The following is a 17,199-nucleotide window of genomic DNA, read 5'->3' on the forward strand; positions in this document are numbered from 1 at the left end:
CGCGCTTGCCTCTGACAATACTTAAACTTGAAAGGCTGTCTTTGGTATGAAACTTCATCCTCGGCGTATCACCCGTTGGGGCAGCGCTTGCATCTCGGTGATAATTTCATCCGCGGCTGCTTCTGCATCGTCTTTCGCACACGGACATTTTAGTAGTCTGATGTTCTGATAGTAACGAAAATGAAACGGACACGCACAGTCTGTCCCAAACCACAGTCCCGTGTTATCCTCGGACGCATCGGTGCTCTGCGATGATGATAAAAAGGCTCGGATGAATAGGTCCCAGCCCCTGTTGATCTTACGCAGAAGCTGCGAGCGAACGCGCTCCTCGATGGTGGAGTCGAGGAGCACGGGTTCTCCGACCTGTGGACATGTCCACGGAGAGGTCCGGCTGCGGCTGCCGCTCGTGAACTTGATATGTGTATTTGTCGCCTGTCGATAAGCCTCGAAGTAGATGTCGCAAAGTGCGCACGGGGGCTTCGAAACGCCGATGTACTGTATCGCTGTGCGGCTGTGGATAGCAGCGAGCAGCTTGCACTCGCAGTGAACGGGAGCTGGCCCTTCGAACGCTGTCGGACGCGTTGAGAAAGCTAGCGGCAGTGGGTAAATGCATGAAGCATACTAAGTTGTCCGTCGGTCACAGGGCGGTTACGCAGCTTCGCGAGTTTCTCTATGAATCCGCGTACGACCCCAAGTTCTGGCTCGATCTTGCATTCAGCGCCTTTTAGTATTACTCCCATTTGGTGATCGTCAACCGTGAAGGGTCTAGGGCGAGGAAGTGGATTCTGTACAGATACAACGACGGGGTGGTTGGCCAGTAGGGTTGCTGATAGCGTGTTCGATATTGTGATGTCTGCCAAGCGGTGGTAATGGCGTCGGTTTGAAGTCAACTTGGATAACCAGCGAATCAGGTCGGGGCGCTTCCTAACCGTCTTTCCCTCCGATATTAGTTGGACTAGGGATGGAACATAAATTATTGCAAGGGATGACGCTCACGATATCGACTTACGGCGGGTATAGTTATTCCAGTTTTGGAGAAAGTCTCCCTTTGCTTCAAAGGTCGTTCTGAAATTATCGAGCTGCATTAGCAGCTTACGAACTCTCTTGACTTCAGCGTCGTTTGGCGTTTCCACATCTAGCGTCCAAGCTAGTGCCTCGAGCGCTACTGGCATGGCCGAGATTTTTTTGCGTTCAGCTTCTGTTACAGCCTGGACCTGCTGTAAGCATGATCGGAGAGTGCTGTCGACGCTGTTTAGGGCGTCAGGATTGCACACATCGTTGGCGGTATCGATAGCGTTGGCGTGTCGACAATCTTTCGTAGAGCGTTGCCCTAGCTTCTTCCACGAGTGCCTAATTACGAGAACCTCTAGATTGATAAGGGATTGCTCATAAGGGATAGGGGAGTCGTCTGCGATCCACCTTTGAACACGGGGAGATCGGCTGCCTTCCGGCAAGAAAGGCTCAGCCTGTTCGCGAATGAGGGCGAGGAGTTTCAAGACGTTCTGCAGATGCTCAACCACACCCTCAGTCGCTTCCCCATTCTCTGCAACCAGGATTCTGAGGCCGGCGTCTTCCTTTCGAAGCAGAGCAGCTGTGGCAACGACCTGTTTTTCCGGCTTGCAAACCGCTAGATAGGCAAGGCTGTCCAAGATGGCTGCCTCGCCGTGACGCTTTCGTTCCTGCAGCTTTCTTTGGCTTTTCTCTGCATCGTTGACCTCGTCGAGAGCGCGGGCAACGAATGCCAAGTAATCGGTGTCGGATAGAAGATCGGAGGTTTCCTGGGATGTCATGGTAGGCTAGGTGAAAGGACTGGCGTGTTGCGGGGATTTGGGCTCGACGAATGGTGCGTCTCGTGTTATGTGTGACAGCTGAAACGTGGAAATTTCTAGGACAAATGATGGCAGGTAGTGTCGTGGTCTGGAATCGGAAGTAATTGTGCTTCCAAAGCGCAGAGTCAAGTGTGGCCAGCTCAGGCGAGCTCAAGATGAGACACACTTGTCAGTTCAGAACAAAGCGAGTAAGACACAGGTTCAAAAGCCGACCGGTCCATGCCGATGCCTCTCGACATGGATTCCGAAAGGGGATGACGTATCTACTTCTCCAATCGCGTAGTTAGACTGTTCTTGAACTTTGTGGGTGAGCTGCTATGGGTAAGGTCAAACCTCTCATCTGCACATTACAAGATATTGAACGATCAGCAGATGCTACACCAGGAGAGACTCCGCTTTTGCACGACGCTGCAGCACATCCCGAAACCCCGTGCTCTATCATGGCGCTGCCAACAGAAATACTCGTCCAGATCTTTACGCTGTGCAACCCGAGCTTGCACGGCTATCTTCCAGCCCAGCTTGGACGTCTTTCGACGACTTCGAGTTGTATCCCTGTGCCATCGCCCACGTCTGCCGTCAGTGGCTCAGCGTCCATGCTAACTTCCCTCCGGAGGGCTGGAATCAGATCTTAATCGATCTCGACGCCCCCGTCTTGCCGACCGTTGTTTCTGCGTACGTTAATGCGACGAATGGGCAGCGCAGCGTTTCGGTTCATTTGATCTCAAAGGGCGAGTCGAAGACACCATCATCTTCCTCCCCGCCTTCGACCACTTCTGGTGTTGAATGCTACAGAGTGAGCACAGCAATGGAGCTCCTTGCGCCGCTGATCGAGCGCGTCAGGGCCTTCACCGTTCGCACTCGATATCGTTCTGCAACCCTCGTCGTCATGCGTTATCTCAACGAATCAGGCGCCGCACCCGTGCTTGTTGATCTTGATATTCAATCTCGCGTAGCGGATACGACCGCTCCTGCGCCTTTCAGCTCGTTCAGCTGCCCTCAGATCCAGCGTCTTTCCATGGATGCGCGTAGTTTTGCTGACTTTGCCTTCAGCGCAGGTGACAAGGCAGGAGAAAATACAACCATAGGAAGAACTCGCTATCATCAACCCAACTGGTCGCTCTGCATCACACTCACTTCGTATCATCCCCCCGGCGACTTACGCCCCGTAGATCTAACACCGACACGTCTCGTCGATGCACTCGACCAACTGAGGATCTCTGATACTGGCGCGAGCAACTGCGATATCGACCTTTCGATCCGCAGTGTGTCCTTTGATGACGAGAGTGAAATTCCAAACCAAACGCCACTCACCCGATACGGATCCGTCATTTTCTCGCTTCTTCCCTATCCGTTCCTCGGCGCCTTCTTTGCGCGGTACGCCCCGCAAACAGACGTGCTGGGCTACGGCGGCCGATACAAAGTCCGCCTGGACCGGTGTACTGTCCGCGGGCCCATCAACATCCGCACGGCACCCATCCTCGAGCTCAACGAGATCGATAGCCAGGACGACCTCGTGCACGTTCTGCGGGGCTGGTCCGGCGTCGAGCTCAGCTTCCAGTTCTGTGACGGGTTCGACGACGCATTGATCGAGAGGTTGATGTTACACGGTGGTTCGGTCGCCGCGTTTGGGACGGAGCTCAAGCACCTCACGATCACCCCGTGTCCTGCTTCCCCGGACGTGCTGCGCAGACTTTTGGAGAAGGAGAACGCTCACCTGGTGGGTCTGAACGTCGGGCCGCTGACAAATCCAATAAGTGCAGATATCGAGGACGCGATGAGAGATGTGGCGGACTCGTTTACGTGGTGTTAGGCGCGAATTCTCTGGTCGTATGTTCCACCTAGCATTGTCGGCTTTTGACATGATCATTCTTGTAACTTCTGAAACAACTAAACAATTGTTGCCACCGCACTTATCGTGAATTGCATATCATTTATCACACAATCTACTTACGCTGGCAAGCTCCCTTCCAACCACCAGCAAGTGAGCCACAATTCAATGATCACCCTCTCTTGGCTCCGAGGGATGTCTGATAAAGAATTCTACTCAACACCTTCCAGGTTGCCTAGTTGTAGCCCGGTCCACCTGGCCTTCTAACGTCGAGCCCTGTATTTGGGTGGGGCTCTGTATAAGGCCCGGGACAATTCGCCGAGATTTGGCGGGCAGGATTCTTCTTGCAGTATATGGTAAAACGCTCAAGTCGCGAGAAGAGGTCGAGGCATTTCTTAGCACTAATCGGGCAATGCCCCTGAGATGTGACGCAAGACGCGTTCAGTGAGCATATCTGAGTATCTTGTACATCTCTTGTCGTATCATGTAAACCACACCACGACACCCAATACATCCCTCTTTATTAGTAAATTATGGCCCCAAGAAAGCGTAATGCAACAGATCAGCCCGAAGAACAACGCAGAAAGAAGACCAGAGGGCCAAATGGGCCACATACAGGCACTCGGCTCAACCTCTCCTCCTCATTACCTTCCCTACCTTCTACAGATTCTCTCCCGGGCAGATCTCTCTCAGATGTCGTTTCTAGCTCGTCTTTCTCCCCTCCTCAATCGATTGGGACCCTGTACGCTCCCCGTGGATACTTATCTTCGAGCGCTTCTGGGAACTTGGGCACAACTAGGTTTCTAGCTCCAAGGACTCAGAGCATGGGTCCATCTCTTCCCCACCGATCTATGTTCGCTCCAACCCTTTCTAGTATAGCTTCTGGGTCTACTCAAGCCTCCTATGCTGCTCCTCAGGGCTCTCTGGCATCTACAAGGCCTGATTCACCTGCTGGAGGCGAGCACCAGTCACAGAGTCAGCTAACTGATTATGATGATGGCCTTGATCTTGAGGAGCTACCAGGCTGGATGGACGACTCTCAGATGACTCTAGTTGATGCTTTAGATACTCCTCAGGCGCATATGGCTATCTCTTCCCTTCCCAGCTCAATTGACATCCGACACATCAAACAGCAGTCCAAGATCAGCCGAAAGCGCACTCTTGCAGCACTCTGTCGTGAATGGGAGGTCTCACCCCTTGATCTTGCTACAGATATTCTCAATGACGAGGCAAGCTATGGCTCTAGCTACTCTGACTACTGGTTTCGGCCAAAATCTGAGGGTATACACCGCTTTCTTGACGCTCTAACGACTGACAAGGACAACAAGAAGGGACAGTGTCCCCGGTGGACTAAACTCTCTGACTGGCTTCTCAGATCTCATGCTGCTGTAGACGTGATCAAAGGAGTTGTTGACGACGAGATGGAGAAGGCCAAGAAGCACCTGATGTTCAAACGTGTTCAAGATATCACTCCAGAGTTTCTCGAGAACTGGAACTTCGAGACGATCTACCAGCCCCTTCTAGATAGTACACCTGTCCTCTCTGAGATTCTTGTAGCTGCTGCCACTGGTCCTAAGTCGAACCAGAACACCAAGAAACGGCCAGAAAAGGGATGTCTACATCTATTAATGACCTATATCTAAAACGCTTGAGCTAACGCGTATTTTTGTGATCTTTTCGGATTTTTAGATTGTCCCCATTATTGAGGCGCAGCTGTGCCATCAGCGAAGCGATCATGCTACTGGTGCTGCGTCTATGTGGACTCTATGGCTATGGGCTTCAAATGCGACGAAGAAAGTCACTGAGGTGCTGTCTGCTTGTGGTCTCTGCATGGGGAATACTTCGACAACCGCTCTTCTCGAGAGTCTTGCTGACAAGAATGTTGATCTGGCTGCACAAGCCGCTCGTGGTCCGCACCTAATTGGCTATGACAACTTCAATGCTTCGACCACAGACGTTGAGCAGCGTGGAATAACAACTCCATATACAACTATCTCAGCGACTACAGGCTATGTCTATGAACTTCGCTCAGGCAATGGCCCTGTAGATCCATCGCATGTGGAGTGGACTGGAGCTCTTCGAGACGGCTTTGATCGTGCACCTGGCCTCAGAATTGAAGATGTTGCTCTACCAGAAGATCGTCACCAATTTCTTCGACAGGATCTTGTAGCCACTGTAGTTGACTCCTTGTTTAAGCTGTACGGTGATCTCTTCTCAGCGCACATCAAGGAGAGCCCGATCCTCAGCCACCCATCAATTCGACCATTTCCTAAAGGCTACAAGACGAAATTCTACTGTACTCGCGCAAGCCGGATCGAAGAAGGTTCTCGAAAGGGCAACCTGCTATACCAGAATCACCTCTATACACAACAGTTTGACATGACGACTGCGATGCTTCTCAAAAACGCGATTCTCTTCATGGGCGACCAGCACACTAACAAGCAAACTCGTGGAGGCAAGATGATTCGCTTACTTGACATCAATGATTGGGAGCGTCGTAAGGTCTTTCAGATTGCCATTGCACTGTTTCACCTACAGCTGAACCTCGTCTGGGTGATCTCTCACAAGCACAAGGGTACACTATCATCAGAGGGTTCTTTGCTTTGGTTCTACGAGCTGCTAGAAAAGACGAAACTTACTAAGCAGCATCCCGACTACCACACTCTTCTCATGGCTCTTAGGCAGACTCTAGATGCGTTGCTGGTTGCTGCTTGGGACGTTGTTCTAAGGGACGAGGGCTTTTCTGGTGGCACTCAGGATGAAGACATCTACAGGCAGTTTGCTTCGAGTGAAGATCTCACAGCCGAAAAGATTTTGGAGCTGGCTCAGAAAATTCAAGCGCGCTGGGCAAGCGTCCCTCTAGATGAGGATCAAGAGGATGATATCATAAGTACCAATATTCACCTCCTCATCCGTGATTTACTCTATGCTATCACCCTTATCCGTGCTGTGTCAGATGGTGACTATGGCAGAGTGGAGGACCTGTTCCCACATTTAGAGCTTATTTTTCGAGGGGCTGGGAGTCACAACTATGCGTCTGAAATCCTATTCCTCATGCACAACTTCAAATATGTATGGACTCCAGAATTTTCGTGAGTTCTCCTCCATTTTCTTCGACCTCTTTCCATCCACCTTTATCATAGTGTTATATGTGCATCGTAACTGCTGACGCTTCTGCAAAAGAAATATTGTCAGGGACAATTCTATCATATGCCCTTCAGGCCTTGGTCCAGGGCACTGTTTCGGAGTCGATCTCAACGCTGAGCATGGCGTTGATGATATCAAGGTAATAAACTTCGCATTAGTGTCTCAGCAAGCAATCATCTCTACCTTTAACAGGACATTTGCCTCTCCCGTGGCATGAACGGGAATTGGGAGCGTATCGGACATGGTGCAGCTTGTATCAAGCAAGCTGCCGCATCAAAGCTCAAGGTACCTGAGATCCTGGGGATTTATCCTCAATCTCGTTCGCATACAACACCCGAAACACGCCACATCACTGTAACAGCACTTCGAAAGGTTCTGGACAAGCAACTGCTGGTATATGTTCCTGGACGGGGTTTATCCAGCAAAACTGTCAAGCCTATGACAGACTTAATGGCTGTTGGACGGTCAAAACTTGAGAGCCAGGCTCTCGCTGATTTCAACAAGCGGCTTCAGCAACTGCAGAATGGTTTAGAGGTTGATGATGAGGTCGACGATATCCCACCCTCCCAGATTGTGCTAGCAGTTTCAGACGAATAGAATGGTTAAATCGCACTCAAGTGTACTTTATCATATGTTCTACCTATACATCACATGCTGAAATAAGTTGTGCAACTTCAGCTGCCAAAGCCCAACTGTTACCCTTGTTTGCTGTTTCACAGACACTCTCAGTGGTCACCTTTGAGGGATGAAGTTTTGATAGAGCAACTATTGCACTGTCCTCAAGAAGTTCATGCGGCATCTTTGTTGTCCAGGTTGTGGGGTTTAATTTGCGATGTGTGCGGCCCCGCCATGACTTCAAGGCCTTTTCCACTTGTGGACGATCCTTAGCCGGCCTCTGTGGCATCCTCTTCGCTCTCAACTGCTGTGCACCACTCCCCTCACCCTCTGATTTAATAAGGAGCTGAGAACGACCTAGCCAGTGAGTCATGTCGACTGGATTTTCCGGGTGGCGGTCACAGCAGTAGGCATTCGTAAAAGTTGTTCCTGTAAACGCCTCAGCTACCATTATATTGTTATAAGCATCAGGCTCACGAGAAGGTGTGCAGTCATCAAAGTAATTAGCTAAAAACTCCCTTATGCACATATCTTGGGATTGAGCAAGGAGGAGCATTGCATATCCAGTCCTAACATCCTTTCTAGCTTTATCGGGGAGTGGGACAGTGAGTGGTGCATCAGGATCGTCCGGAGGACAATCAGGGAGAACTTTTGTAAGTGCCCACCCCTCATAGAAGGTAATATACAACCCTTGATCACTGAGATTGCGTGCGATTCGACCACCACGCTGTCGCCAGTTAGAGGCGTCTCTGCAAAGGCCCCAGTGGCCAGCAATCTTGACAATGTGCATGTTAATGCCCTGAAACACCGGGTCAGAAAAATAAAATAAAATAAAACTGCTGTAAACTACCGATCCGATTGAGCATGTAGCACAAAGAACCTTTGTATCCCCGTCTGGATCCGAGAAGTCATCAAGGGCCTCCCGAAGGTGCTCCTCAGACATCTCCTCGTGGTATTCACGGATAACCTTTCGTGATCGCTGCTCAGGAGTGATTGAATAGTGATGGAGAAGATGGACAGTTGCTGCATGAGCCTGGTCACGATTATCGAAAAATAGGAGCACATTCCACCTCAAAGGGAAGACAAACTCGAGATCTTCATAGTTGTTTGGTGATCCCCGCATCTTCTGCATAACATAGGTGATATTAGGCCGGTTGGATGTGTAGTCGATGATGGTATAGGAGGTGAATCTGAGTTTTTCGGCAATTGATCTCTTGATATGCGGTGGGAGAGTGCCAGATAGAGCATGAATGATTGCATCAGGGTTTAGAAACATGTGCAAAAGGTCACCAAGGTCCCCATATGCCTCGCGGTTGGCCTTGCTCTGCCCATACAGCCGGACTCCATCTGTGTATATGAAATGTGCTTCATCGACAAAAACGCGCTTGAAACGAGAGGCAAATGACTTCTTGCGTCGAAATAAGTAGCCAAAGCGAGGCATTGAGTGTCCCTCATCATACTGGCCCAGAGATTCAGGCGAGATCAGAACCACTGAGTAGTAATCACCCTCTACCCTCTAACCAGTGTCTCATCATAAGTACGAGTTTATGTGATAAGAAAGTGTACACACCTGCCAAAATTCTGGGTCTTTCCACCTCTCTGGGCTATCCGAGTTGACAGCTACTACTCTAAGTCCAAAATGTGCGAACTCTTTGACCTAGAATAGGGAAGGGTAATCAGGCTCATGTTGATATCATACTTAGGGATGCATGTACTTGCCTGGCTACCCTGCAACACTTTCAGTGGAGATATGACCAGAGAAGCTTTCTCTGGCTCAAGGAGCATAGGGAGAATCATAGATATAGTCTTGCCTGACCCTGTAGCAGCATTTACAAGTGTACTCCGGTCCTCTGCCATTGAGACAAGACATTGCAGCTGAATTTCACGAGGGACAAGGCCACTGACAGCGAAGAGAAGAAGGGATGCACGCAACGCGTTTTCGAGGTGCTTTCCATCAAGATGACTGATAAACTCGCTGACATTGTCGAGTCTGTCACCCAGGAGGAGGTCTCGAGCCTTTGGGAGAGCGCCAGCATCCAAGGAGTAGATTGTTTCAATTGTCCGTCGTTTATCCTGATTGGGGTCGTTCTCGATAATCAGTCGGTCAGCACGCTGTTTAGCGGTGCTTGTGATGTGTTTGGTGAGGTGGGAGATTGTCGAATGCATGGTATGTTGCTGTATCGTTAAGGCAGGAACTTGAAACCGTCCACACTTGAAGGCGCTCAGACGGTTCAGACGCGGTGATAACAGCTCAGGGGCTTATTTGCACGATCTGGTCAAACGGCAACACGGGCCGCAATTGCAGTATTACTATTTACGGTACAAATGATTCTGTCCGCGCGATCCCGACGTATTGTCCAGGACTAGCCTAGTTGTCTCATCTCGGCCATAGCCTCTTCTCTGAGTGCTTTTTCATCATCTTACAATAGGAACATGTCAGTATAATGTCCTGATAGTAACGAAGATGAAAGGGAAGCGTACATATCGTAGTCCATGGTCCCATATCTTTCTCGGACGCATCAGTGCTCTGCGAAGATAAAGAGGCTCGGCTATATAACTTCCAACCTCTGTTAATCTTATCGAGAAGCTTCGAGCGAACGCGTTCCTCGATGGTGGAGTCGAGCTCAGATTCTTCGATCCGCGGAAATATCCATGGAGAGGTCTGGCTATGGGTGCCGCTCGTAAAGATATTTACACCTGTCGCTTGCCGATAAGCCTCGAAGTAGATGTCGCAAAAACCGCACGAAAGCTTCGAAACACCGATGTATTGTATCGCTGCACGGCCGTGGACTTCAGCGAGTAGCCTGCACTCGCAGTGAACGGGAGCTGGCCCTTCGAACGCTGCGGGACGCGTTGAGAAGAATATCATCGAGAGAGAAATACACGTGCGCACTAAGCTTTCCTTCGATCACAGAGTATTTAAGCAGCTTCGCGAGTTGGTCTATGAACCCGCCTACAGTCCTATGTTCTGGATCGATATTGCATCCGGCGCCCTCAAGTATTGTCTCCATTCGGTGTTCGTCAACCATGTGGGATATGGAGCGAGGAACTGGATTTTGTATAGGTATAACGACGGGGGGTTTAGCTAGAAGGCTTGCTGATACCGTGTTTGATGTCGTGATGTTTGCTAAGCGGAGATAATGACGTCGGATTGTAGTCAACTTGGACAACCAGCGAATCAAGTCGGGGTGCTTCCTAACCGACGTTTCCTCCGATTTTAGGCGGACTAGGGACGGACACGTGAATCATTGCAAGAGATGACGCTCACGAGATCGACTTACAATAGGTATAATCATTCCAGTTTCGGAGAAATTCGGCCTTCTGTTCAAAGTCTGTTCGGAAATTGTCAAGAAGCAGTAGTAGCTTTCGAACTCTCTTGACTTCGGTGTCGCTCGGCTTTTGCACATCTAGCGTCCGAACTAGTGTCTTGACCAGTACTACCATATCCAAGATTCTCTGCCGTTCAGCTCCCACTACAACCTGAGCCTTCTCTAAGCATGATCGGAGAGTGCTGTCTATGCTTTTCAGGGCATCATAATTGCACATAGCGTTGGCGGTATCGATAGCGTTGGTGTGTCGATAGTTTTTCATGGCGCGTTGCCGTAGCTTCATCCACGAGTGCCTAATTACAATGACTTCTAGATCGAGAAGGGATTGTTCAAAAGGGTTATGGGGGTTATCCGCGATCCACCTTGGCACGCGGGGAGATTGGCCCCCTTTCGGCATGTGTGGTTTAGCCTCTTCGCGAATCTCTGCAAGGCGATCCAAGACGTTCTGCAGATGCTTAACCACGCCCCCAGTCACATTCCCGTTCTCTGCAACCAAGATTCTGAGGCCGACATCTTCTTCCCTGGAGGCCTCAGAAAGCTGAGCAGCTATGGCAACGACCTGTTTCTTCGGGTTGCAAACTGCTAAATAAGCCAGGCTATCCAGGATGGCTGCCTCGCCGTGACGCTTTCGTTCCTGCGACTTTCTTTTCTCTTCGTTGTTGACCTCATCGAGAGCACTGGCAACGAATGCCAGGCAATTGGTGTCGGATAGAAGGTCCGAGGTTTCCTGGGATGTCATGGTTGGCCAAGTGAAAGGGCTAGTGTGTTGCAGGGATTTGGGCTCGACGAATGGTGCGTATCGTGTTATGCGTGACAGCTGAAATGCGGAAATTTATAGGACAAATGGCAGGAAGCGTCGTGGTCTGGAATCGTAAATGATTGTGCACTAGTCAGCTTCATAAGCGCAGAGCCGAGCGTGGCGAGCTGCGGCGAGCTGAAGATGAGACACCCTTCAATTGAAGTTCAGGACAAAGCGAGTGGTCTGAACTAGGCTCGGGCACAAATTCAAAAGCCGACCGGTCCATGCCGATGTCTCCTTGTGTTACTCGTAGACTTCGAAACAGGTTGGCTCTACTTCCCCCACCGCGTAGTTAGACCACCGGTCTTTGTCGGTGAGGGCTTGAGCTGCTATGGGTAAGGTCAAACCTATCATCTGTGCATTACTGAACGATCAGCAGATGCTACACCAGGAGAGACTCCAGTTCATGACGCTGCAGCGCGTCCCGAATCCCCATGCTCTATCAGGCCCCGTGAAACTCCCACCTATGTCTCTCCGTCAAAACATAGGATTTTGGTCTCAAATATGCCACACCGGAGGTCTAATCCTCATGTCAAATATGCTAAGTCGGAGAGACATCGGTCATGTGATAGCTCAGATTGCGTGATGTAATACTGATGACTACAGCCCTACAGGGGCTCACCAAACACGTTACGAGAGGTTACAAGTAGTCAATCACAAAGATGGCGCTGCCATTTTCCCGCCCGGAATCTTGATCTTGGGCAAAACCTGTCGAATCGCTGGCTTCGTGAGAGCCTTCCAGTGCGAAGCCGCATCGAGAGTGAGTCTTAGTGGATAGGAAGAAGGCTCGCCAGCAGATCGCTTGGTGAAGGCGAGGAGACCCAGGTGATATAGGACTTCGTCAGAAGAGACTCCGCTTTTGCACGACGCTGCAGCACATCCCGAAACCCCGTGCTCTATCATGGCGCTGCCAACAGAAATACTCGTCCAGATCTTTACGCTAGTACAACCCGAGCTTGCACGGCTATCTTCCAGCCCAGCTTGGACCTCTTTCGACGACTTCGAGTTGTATCCCTGTGCCATCGCCCACGTCCGCTGTCAGTGGCTCAGCGTCCATGCCAACTTCCCTCCGGAGGGCTGGAATCAGATCTTAATCGATCTTGACGCCCCGGTCTTGCCAGCCGTTGTTTCTGCGTATGTTACTGCGATGAATGTGCAGAGCAGCGTTTCGGTTCATTTGATCTCAAAGGGCGAGTCGAAGCCGTCATCATCTTCCTCCCCACCTTCGACCACTTCTGGTGTTGAATGCTGTAGGGTGAACATAGCAATGGAGCTCGTTGCGCCTGTCAAACGCAATTACCTATATCAACACACTACACTCCGCAAATAACAACCGTCGTAGCGTTGAGGAATAATTATGCATCTGTTCAAGCTGTGCCTGTGCGTGAATCAATCTCAATAGGCCACAGACAATAAGCTGAAGCGATAATCCATCCTTGCTCCAGGTCAAGTATTCTAGTAGCCATGCTCATCATGCTTAGAAGTTGCTGGGTGAGACTTGGGTTCGAAGCAAGTATAGCCTGCACAATGACCAAAATATAACCATTACGAATAACCAATAACCCCAAGTAAGTATATGTATGTACCAATTGGGAAAAGTCCATGCTGTTACCACGTAAAGAGAAAAGTCTGTTTCTTGCTGAAAAAGAAACGATATTAACACCGTATCTCTGCCTTTTCTCTGAATGTTCCACCAGATGCTTAAGGACCGCACTCGAGAATGAAACTGGCACCGCCATCGTTGTCACCTGTCTGGCACGTGTAATAAGTGGTCAGCGTAGCACCGACGCCTTGACCTGTGATGCAACACGTCGGTCAGGTTTTCCACGAACGAAGCACAGAAGTGACAATAAAACTAACCTTGGCAGTTAGGCTCCGGGAACAGACTGAGCGAGCACGGGCCGTTGGCAGCCAGGGAGTTTGCCTCCTCGACGTACGACTGGAACGTGTACGGCGGGGTGATGCAGCTGCCCGAGGTGACGTTGTAGGTCGATGGGGTTGCCGGGTCGTACGGGTCCTGGCTCTGGCGGCAGCCTACGTATTCGTACGGCGTGAAGTTGACCGTCGCGGGCTCGTCGCGCGCCTGCACGGCCTCGAGGGGAGAGGCGGTGGCAAAAAACGCGGTAGAGAGGACAAGGGCAAGGGTGGCAAGCATGGTGATCGGATTGAATGGGATTAGGGGCTTGTTAGGAGGTACCAGCTCGACGGTAGAAGATTATCGTGAGTGAAATGGACTGTTCAAAAACGTCGGGTTATATACCTCTGAGCAGCAAAGGACAAAACCCGAGTTAACGCCAGCCGTCAAGCCCGATGCGACATAGTGCAGAGACTGACAAATGAACAAAGTTCTCGAGCGGCTTCGAGTGACCGAAGGCACTCACCGCCGAGAGGCACGGATGTTTGCAGGCTTGGATGCAGTTCATGGCGTCTACCATGAATGAATCAGTTTGCGAGGTCCAAAGCCTACAAATGTGCAAAGTGCAAGGCACATATAAAGGCTGTGCTCGGGAGTCGCCGTCGGGTCAAACAACCTCGGCCGCGACGCGATAACCCTGCAGGAACTTCCATCTCGAGCTCAGCCCGGCCTCAACGGGGCTCAGAGTCTCAGACATTGAGGCACCGGCCTTCATCTCAACCCGTAGGGGATTACTGCATTCTGCGTTTGAGCGCCATCATTATTTGCGGGAAGGACAGTGCCTCTTGTTTTGTGGGTATATGCAGATCATACACTGGACAGATGGGCCCTGCATTCTCCCTGGAGTTCGGAAAGGCCAAACACTTTCGACGTTCGGATCAAGCTGCTATTCCTGAATCTCTTGACTGAAGTTCGAGCACATACTTACTCTACTTCTCTTCTGCAGACTCTCTAGATCAAGAGTTTATGACCTCATTACTCTCATGCTCACTGCCTCACACATGTAACCGAAACATCCGAGCTTTCAGGCTAGCCTTCAGCGAACTGGGGTTCCTGCGGCGCTAATGACCGACACAGAGCAAATCGTTGCTCATCTAGACCTTCGGACATATGAGACCAGGTGCTGCCTGCCGTCGGTCTTGTGCTACCGCGCCGTCGTTTCCGGTCCGCATCAAGGTTCTGCTTCTCTACTCTCGAACCCTCATGTAAGAAGGTTTGAAGGAGATGTAGCCCCCTTGTGGGAAGGTGCGCATCTTCGCCGATACCGTCGGCCGACCCGAGTGCTTGCTCTGCGACGCCACTTCGATTGCTCGGTATTGTACAATGCGCCTCAAAACCTAGCGGTCCACGGACGACAATTAAAACTCGACTTCTGGCTCGAGCTCCAAGTTTACGGCCGTATACAAGAGCGACAGCCCAGGTCGTATAGCTTGTCCATGTGCAAAATCCAGTAAGCAGACTGTCCATCCAACAATTGTACCCTCAACCCAGCTCCCTAACAGCATCCGGCAGCACTTGCTTCAATTCAAGCATCGCAAACGAGCTGGAAACTAGCACCACCATCAGATCTGCCCGTCTGGCACATGGCATATGTCGCCACAGTGGCAGGAGAACCAGTCCCTACAACGCAACATGACATGAGCCCTCGCTTTTGCTCCCGAAACTCATAGCAGCGTCAGAACGACATACCCTGACAATTAGCCTCGGGGTACAACACGAGCTGGCACGGGCCGTTGACCATCTCGTCGTTGGCCATCTGGACGTAGGCCGAGAACGCGTACGAGGGAGTGATGCAGTCGCCCGAGGTGACGTTGAAGTTGGATGCCTTTGCGAGTCTGTCATACGGATTTTGACTCTGGCGGCAGCCGACGAGGGCGTAGGGGGTGAAAGACACTGTGGCTACATTGCTTTGGAGGTCGGAGGCCACAGCGAGGAGGGCGGTGGACAGGAGGAGACTAGCTGGAACTCGCATCGTGAGCTGCAGCGGCTAAGGGAGCGAGGGGTGTAAGAGAGAAGGGGATGCTGCTGCCTCTTCTAAATGACATGAGGGCATAGTGCCATGCTGTAAATATCCGTGGGTTAGTCTCCCATAGGCGTACCTTGATACTTCCGGAGGACAGTCGTCATTTGTCAAATTATAGCCCGTGTGCGAAGAAGACCAAGCTCCCGAATCAATTCTTCCCTAGGCTTGTCCCTGGTCCCAGGCTCTCTGTCTACGAATGAACTTCGTTGAGCACAGGAGCAACCGAGCTGAGAAGCGATCACGGATAGCTGGATGAAATTCGCACCCACCCACCCACCCACACACTAACGGTGGGCGTATCCTACATGAGCGCTCAACGGCATGAAAGCTCTTAAAGGTGCTAAAAAGAGATGAAAAAAAGTACCTGGCCAACGTGGGGATCGAACCCAAGACCTTCGCGTTATTAGCACGACGCTCTAACCAACTGAGCTAGTCGGCCGATAAGTGCCGTGGCGCACCAAGGGTTTATATTTCCGTGAGACCTTGTAGGCGCCTATGGAATCTGGATCTTTGTTGATGCGATTACTGAACGCGTTTGCTCCTGATTCTTTTGCCACAAATCACCATGTCTGCCAACCTCAATCCATCTCCCGAGTTTCTCTCTGGACTGCGTGCTCTGTACCATACCAACACCAACCTTTCTGATCTTTCACCGAAGGAAAATGCAGACAGCCCCTGGTACATGGCTGCCGCTATCGCGTTCGCCGCAGCCAACCGGCCGAATGCTGTGCCTGTCGTGTTTGAATACGCGTTGACCACCGTGCCAAAGGAGGAACATGCACTTCGGCTCCAGATCGCGAGGAAGGTGAGGGATGGAGTGTTCAAGGCGGGGATGATTTGTGGGTTTCCTAGGGTGTGCATGACGTCTATCTGACCAGCGTCTACCATTGACGCGAGTCTTTACTGGAGGTCATAAATGCCCTCGCATCGTTGCACAAGGCTACGCCAGAGGAGCTGAAAGACAAGGAGACTCTTAGGTTTGTGTGGCTTAAACCGTCTTCTTATCAGCGTTGTCAAGCGATATAACATCGTAGGGATCGATCAATGTCTGTTGAGCAAGCTACCAAACAGGGGCAGGCCTACTTCGAGTCAACGTACGGTGATACAACTGCGAAGACACAGTCCTTCCTCTGGGACATATTTCCTGACCTCGGTACGCTATGTCTCTTTTGTCGAAAGCCAGGAATCTTCTCGCATTAAAGACACCTTTGGCTACTTATTTGGCCCCTTGGTTTCGAGGATCATTGCTACGGAGAAATCGCTCACAATCAATGTCTACAGAGTACTACGTCACGTCCTTTGCGTATGGGTTTGGTTATGCGCACAACTCTGCGACGTCTCCTATCGAGACTTCTTATGCAATGATATCTGCGCTCATCGCGACCGACATGCCTACCCAGATTGCGTGGCATCTGGCGGGCGCGGTGCGCAATGGTGCGACGCCAGGGGAGGTCAGGGGCATTCGTAACATTGCGATGACAGTCTCGAAAGAAGTTGGGGTGGTTTGGAAAGATGAAGTCCCTGACGTGAAGGATGAAGGGTCTGTGCTTCTTGATCATTGAAGCGACCCAAATCAATACTGTATGTTAGATGTGGAACAAAACTGTACAACTTGAAGTGTTCCGTTGTAATCTTTGATGTGGCTGTGCAATGACATCGCCTGCCCAGCTGCGGCTCAGGGCATCGCTTGGGGTATCGCGTAACCAGACCCTCC

General features: G+C 50.9%; 6 protein-coding genes and 1 non-coding gene across 7 annotated transcripts; 2 read left to right on the forward strand and 5 right to left on the reverse strand.

Annotated features, from left to right (window-relative positions):
* Window positions 1-54: 54 nt before the first annotated feature.
* CONPUDRAFT_169532 (uncharacterized protein) lies at window positions 55-1,820 on the reverse strand (the record flags this gene model as incomplete). The annotated part of the gene is made up of 4 exons (XM_007776351.1): window positions 1,010-1,820; window positions 623-955; window positions 198-569; window positions 55-131 (listed from the first exon to the last, which is right to left on the reverse strand). Exons 1-4 carry the CDS (start codon window positions 1,788-1,790, stop codon window positions 55-57), a joined length of 1,563 nt encoding a protein of 520 aa, XP_007774541.1. The 5' UTR covers window positions 1,791-1,820.
* A 2,661-nt stretch (window positions 1,821-4,481) lies between these two features.
* CONPUDRAFT_159245 (uncharacterized protein) lies at window positions 4,482-7,401 on the forward strand (the record flags this gene model as incomplete). The annotated part of the gene is made up of 4 exons (XM_007776352.1): window positions 4,482-5,210; window positions 5,347-6,749; window positions 6,841-6,943; window positions 6,997-7,401. 4 exons carry the CDS (start codon window positions 4,482-4,484, stop codon window positions 7,399-7,401), a joined length of 2,640 nt encoding a protein of 879 aa, XP_007774542.1.
* Window positions 7,402-9,720: 2,319 nt separating this feature from the next.
* On the reverse strand, window positions 9,721-10,491 carry CONPUDRAFT_169534 (uncharacterized protein). The gene is made up of 3 exons (XM_007776353.1): window positions 10,313-10,491; window positions 9,901-10,260; window positions 9,721-9,838 (listed from the first exon to the last, which is right to left on the reverse strand). The coding sequence occupies exons 1-3, from the start codon at window positions 10,446-10,448 to the stop codon at window positions 9,783-9,785; spliced, it is 552 nt and encodes a 183-aa protein (XP_007774543.1). The 5' UTR covers window positions 10,449-10,491; the 3' UTR covers window positions 9,721-9,782.
* A 2,543-nt stretch (window positions 10,492-13,034) lies between these two features.
* CONPUDRAFT_140112 (uncharacterized protein) lies at window positions 13,035-13,721 on the reverse strand. The gene is made up of 2 exons (XM_007776354.1): window positions 13,408-13,721; window positions 13,035-13,343 (listed from the first exon to the last, which is right to left on the reverse strand). Exons 1-2 carry the CDS (start codon window positions 13,700-13,702, stop codon window positions 13,249-13,251), a joined length of 390 nt encoding a protein of 129 aa, XP_007774544.1. The 5' UTR covers window positions 13,703-13,721; the 3' UTR covers window positions 13,035-13,248.
* A 1,266-nt stretch (window positions 13,722-14,987) lies between these two features.
* Window positions 14,988-15,434, reverse strand: CONPUDRAFT_159248 (uncharacterized protein; the record flags this gene model as incomplete). The annotated part of the gene is made up of 2 exons (XM_007776355.1): window positions 14,988-15,082; window positions 15,152-15,434. The coding sequence occupies 2 exons, from the start codon at window positions 15,432-15,434 to the stop codon at window positions 14,988-14,990; spliced, it is 378 nt and encodes a 125-aa protein (XP_007774545.1).
* A 416-nt stretch (window positions 15,435-15,850) lies between these two features.
* CONPUDRAFT_t124 lies at window positions 15,851-15,924 on the reverse strand. Its single transcript has one exon. It is a non-coding gene; the product is annotated as a tRNA-Ile (tRNA).
* A 102-nt stretch (window positions 15,925-16,026) lies between these two features.
* On the forward strand, window positions 16,027-17,192 carry CONPUDRAFT_132044 (uncharacterized protein). Its single transcript, XM_007776356.1, has 4 exons — window positions 16,027-16,338; window positions 16,395-16,462; window positions 16,520-16,638; window positions 16,767-17,192. Exons 1-4 carry the CDS (start codon window positions 16,051-16,053, stop codon window positions 17,045-17,047), a joined length of 756 nt encoding a protein of 251 aa, XP_007774546.1. The 5' UTR covers window positions 16,027-16,050; the 3' UTR covers window positions 17,048-17,192.
* Window positions 17,193-17,199: the final 7 nt, after the last annotated feature.

This window comes from Coniophora puteana (assembly GCF_000271625.1).
Source record: "Coniophora puteana RWD-64-598 SS2 unplaced genomic scaffold CONPUscaffold_17, whole genome shotgun sequence".
In the NCBI taxonomy this organism is placed as follows: domain Eukaryota; kingdom Fungi; phylum Basidiomycota; class Agaricomycetes; order Boletales; family Coniophoraceae; genus Coniophora; species Coniophora puteana.

What these genes read in the sequence shown, in the direction of transcription:
- CONPUDRAFT_169534 (XM_007776353.1), bottom strand. Translation starts at nt 10,448, where the DNA reads ATGGTTGACGAACACCGAATGGAGACAATACTTGAGGGCGCCGGATGC. An exon ending in TGTGATCGAAGGAAAGCTTA is followed by an intron (nt 10,261 to 10,312) that starts GTGCGCACGTGT and finishes CGCGTCCCGCAG; the next exon opens with CGTTCGAAGGGCCAGCTCCC. An exon ending in GGGACCATGGACTACGATAT is followed by an intron (nt 9,839 to 9,900) that starts GTACGCTTCCCT and finishes TCCTATTGTAAG; the next exon opens with ATGATGAAAAAGCACTCAGA.
- CONPUDRAFT_140112 (XM_007776354.1), bottom strand. Translation starts at nt 13,702, where the DNA reads ATGCTTGCCACCCTTGCCCTTGTCCTCTCTACCGCGTTTTTTGCCACC. An exon ending in CCCGGAGCCTAACTGCCAAG is followed by an intron (nt 13,344 to 13,407) that starts GTTAGTTTTATT and finishes GTTGCATCACAG; the next exon opens with GTCAAGGCGTCGGTGCTACG.
- CONPUDRAFT_132044 (XM_007776356.1), top strand. Translation starts at nt 16,051, where the DNA reads ATGTCTGCCAACCTCAATCCATCTCCCGAGTTTCTCTCTGGACTGCGT. An exon ending in AAAGACAAGGAGACTCTTAG is followed by an intron (nt 16,463 to 16,519) that starts GTTTGTGTGGCT and finishes ATAACATCGTAG; the next exon opens with GGATCGATCAATGTCTGTTG. An exon ending in GGACATATTTCCTGACCTCG is followed by an intron (nt 16,639 to 16,766) that starts GTACGCTATGTC and finishes CAATGTCTACAG; the next exon opens with AGTACTACGTCACGTCCTTT.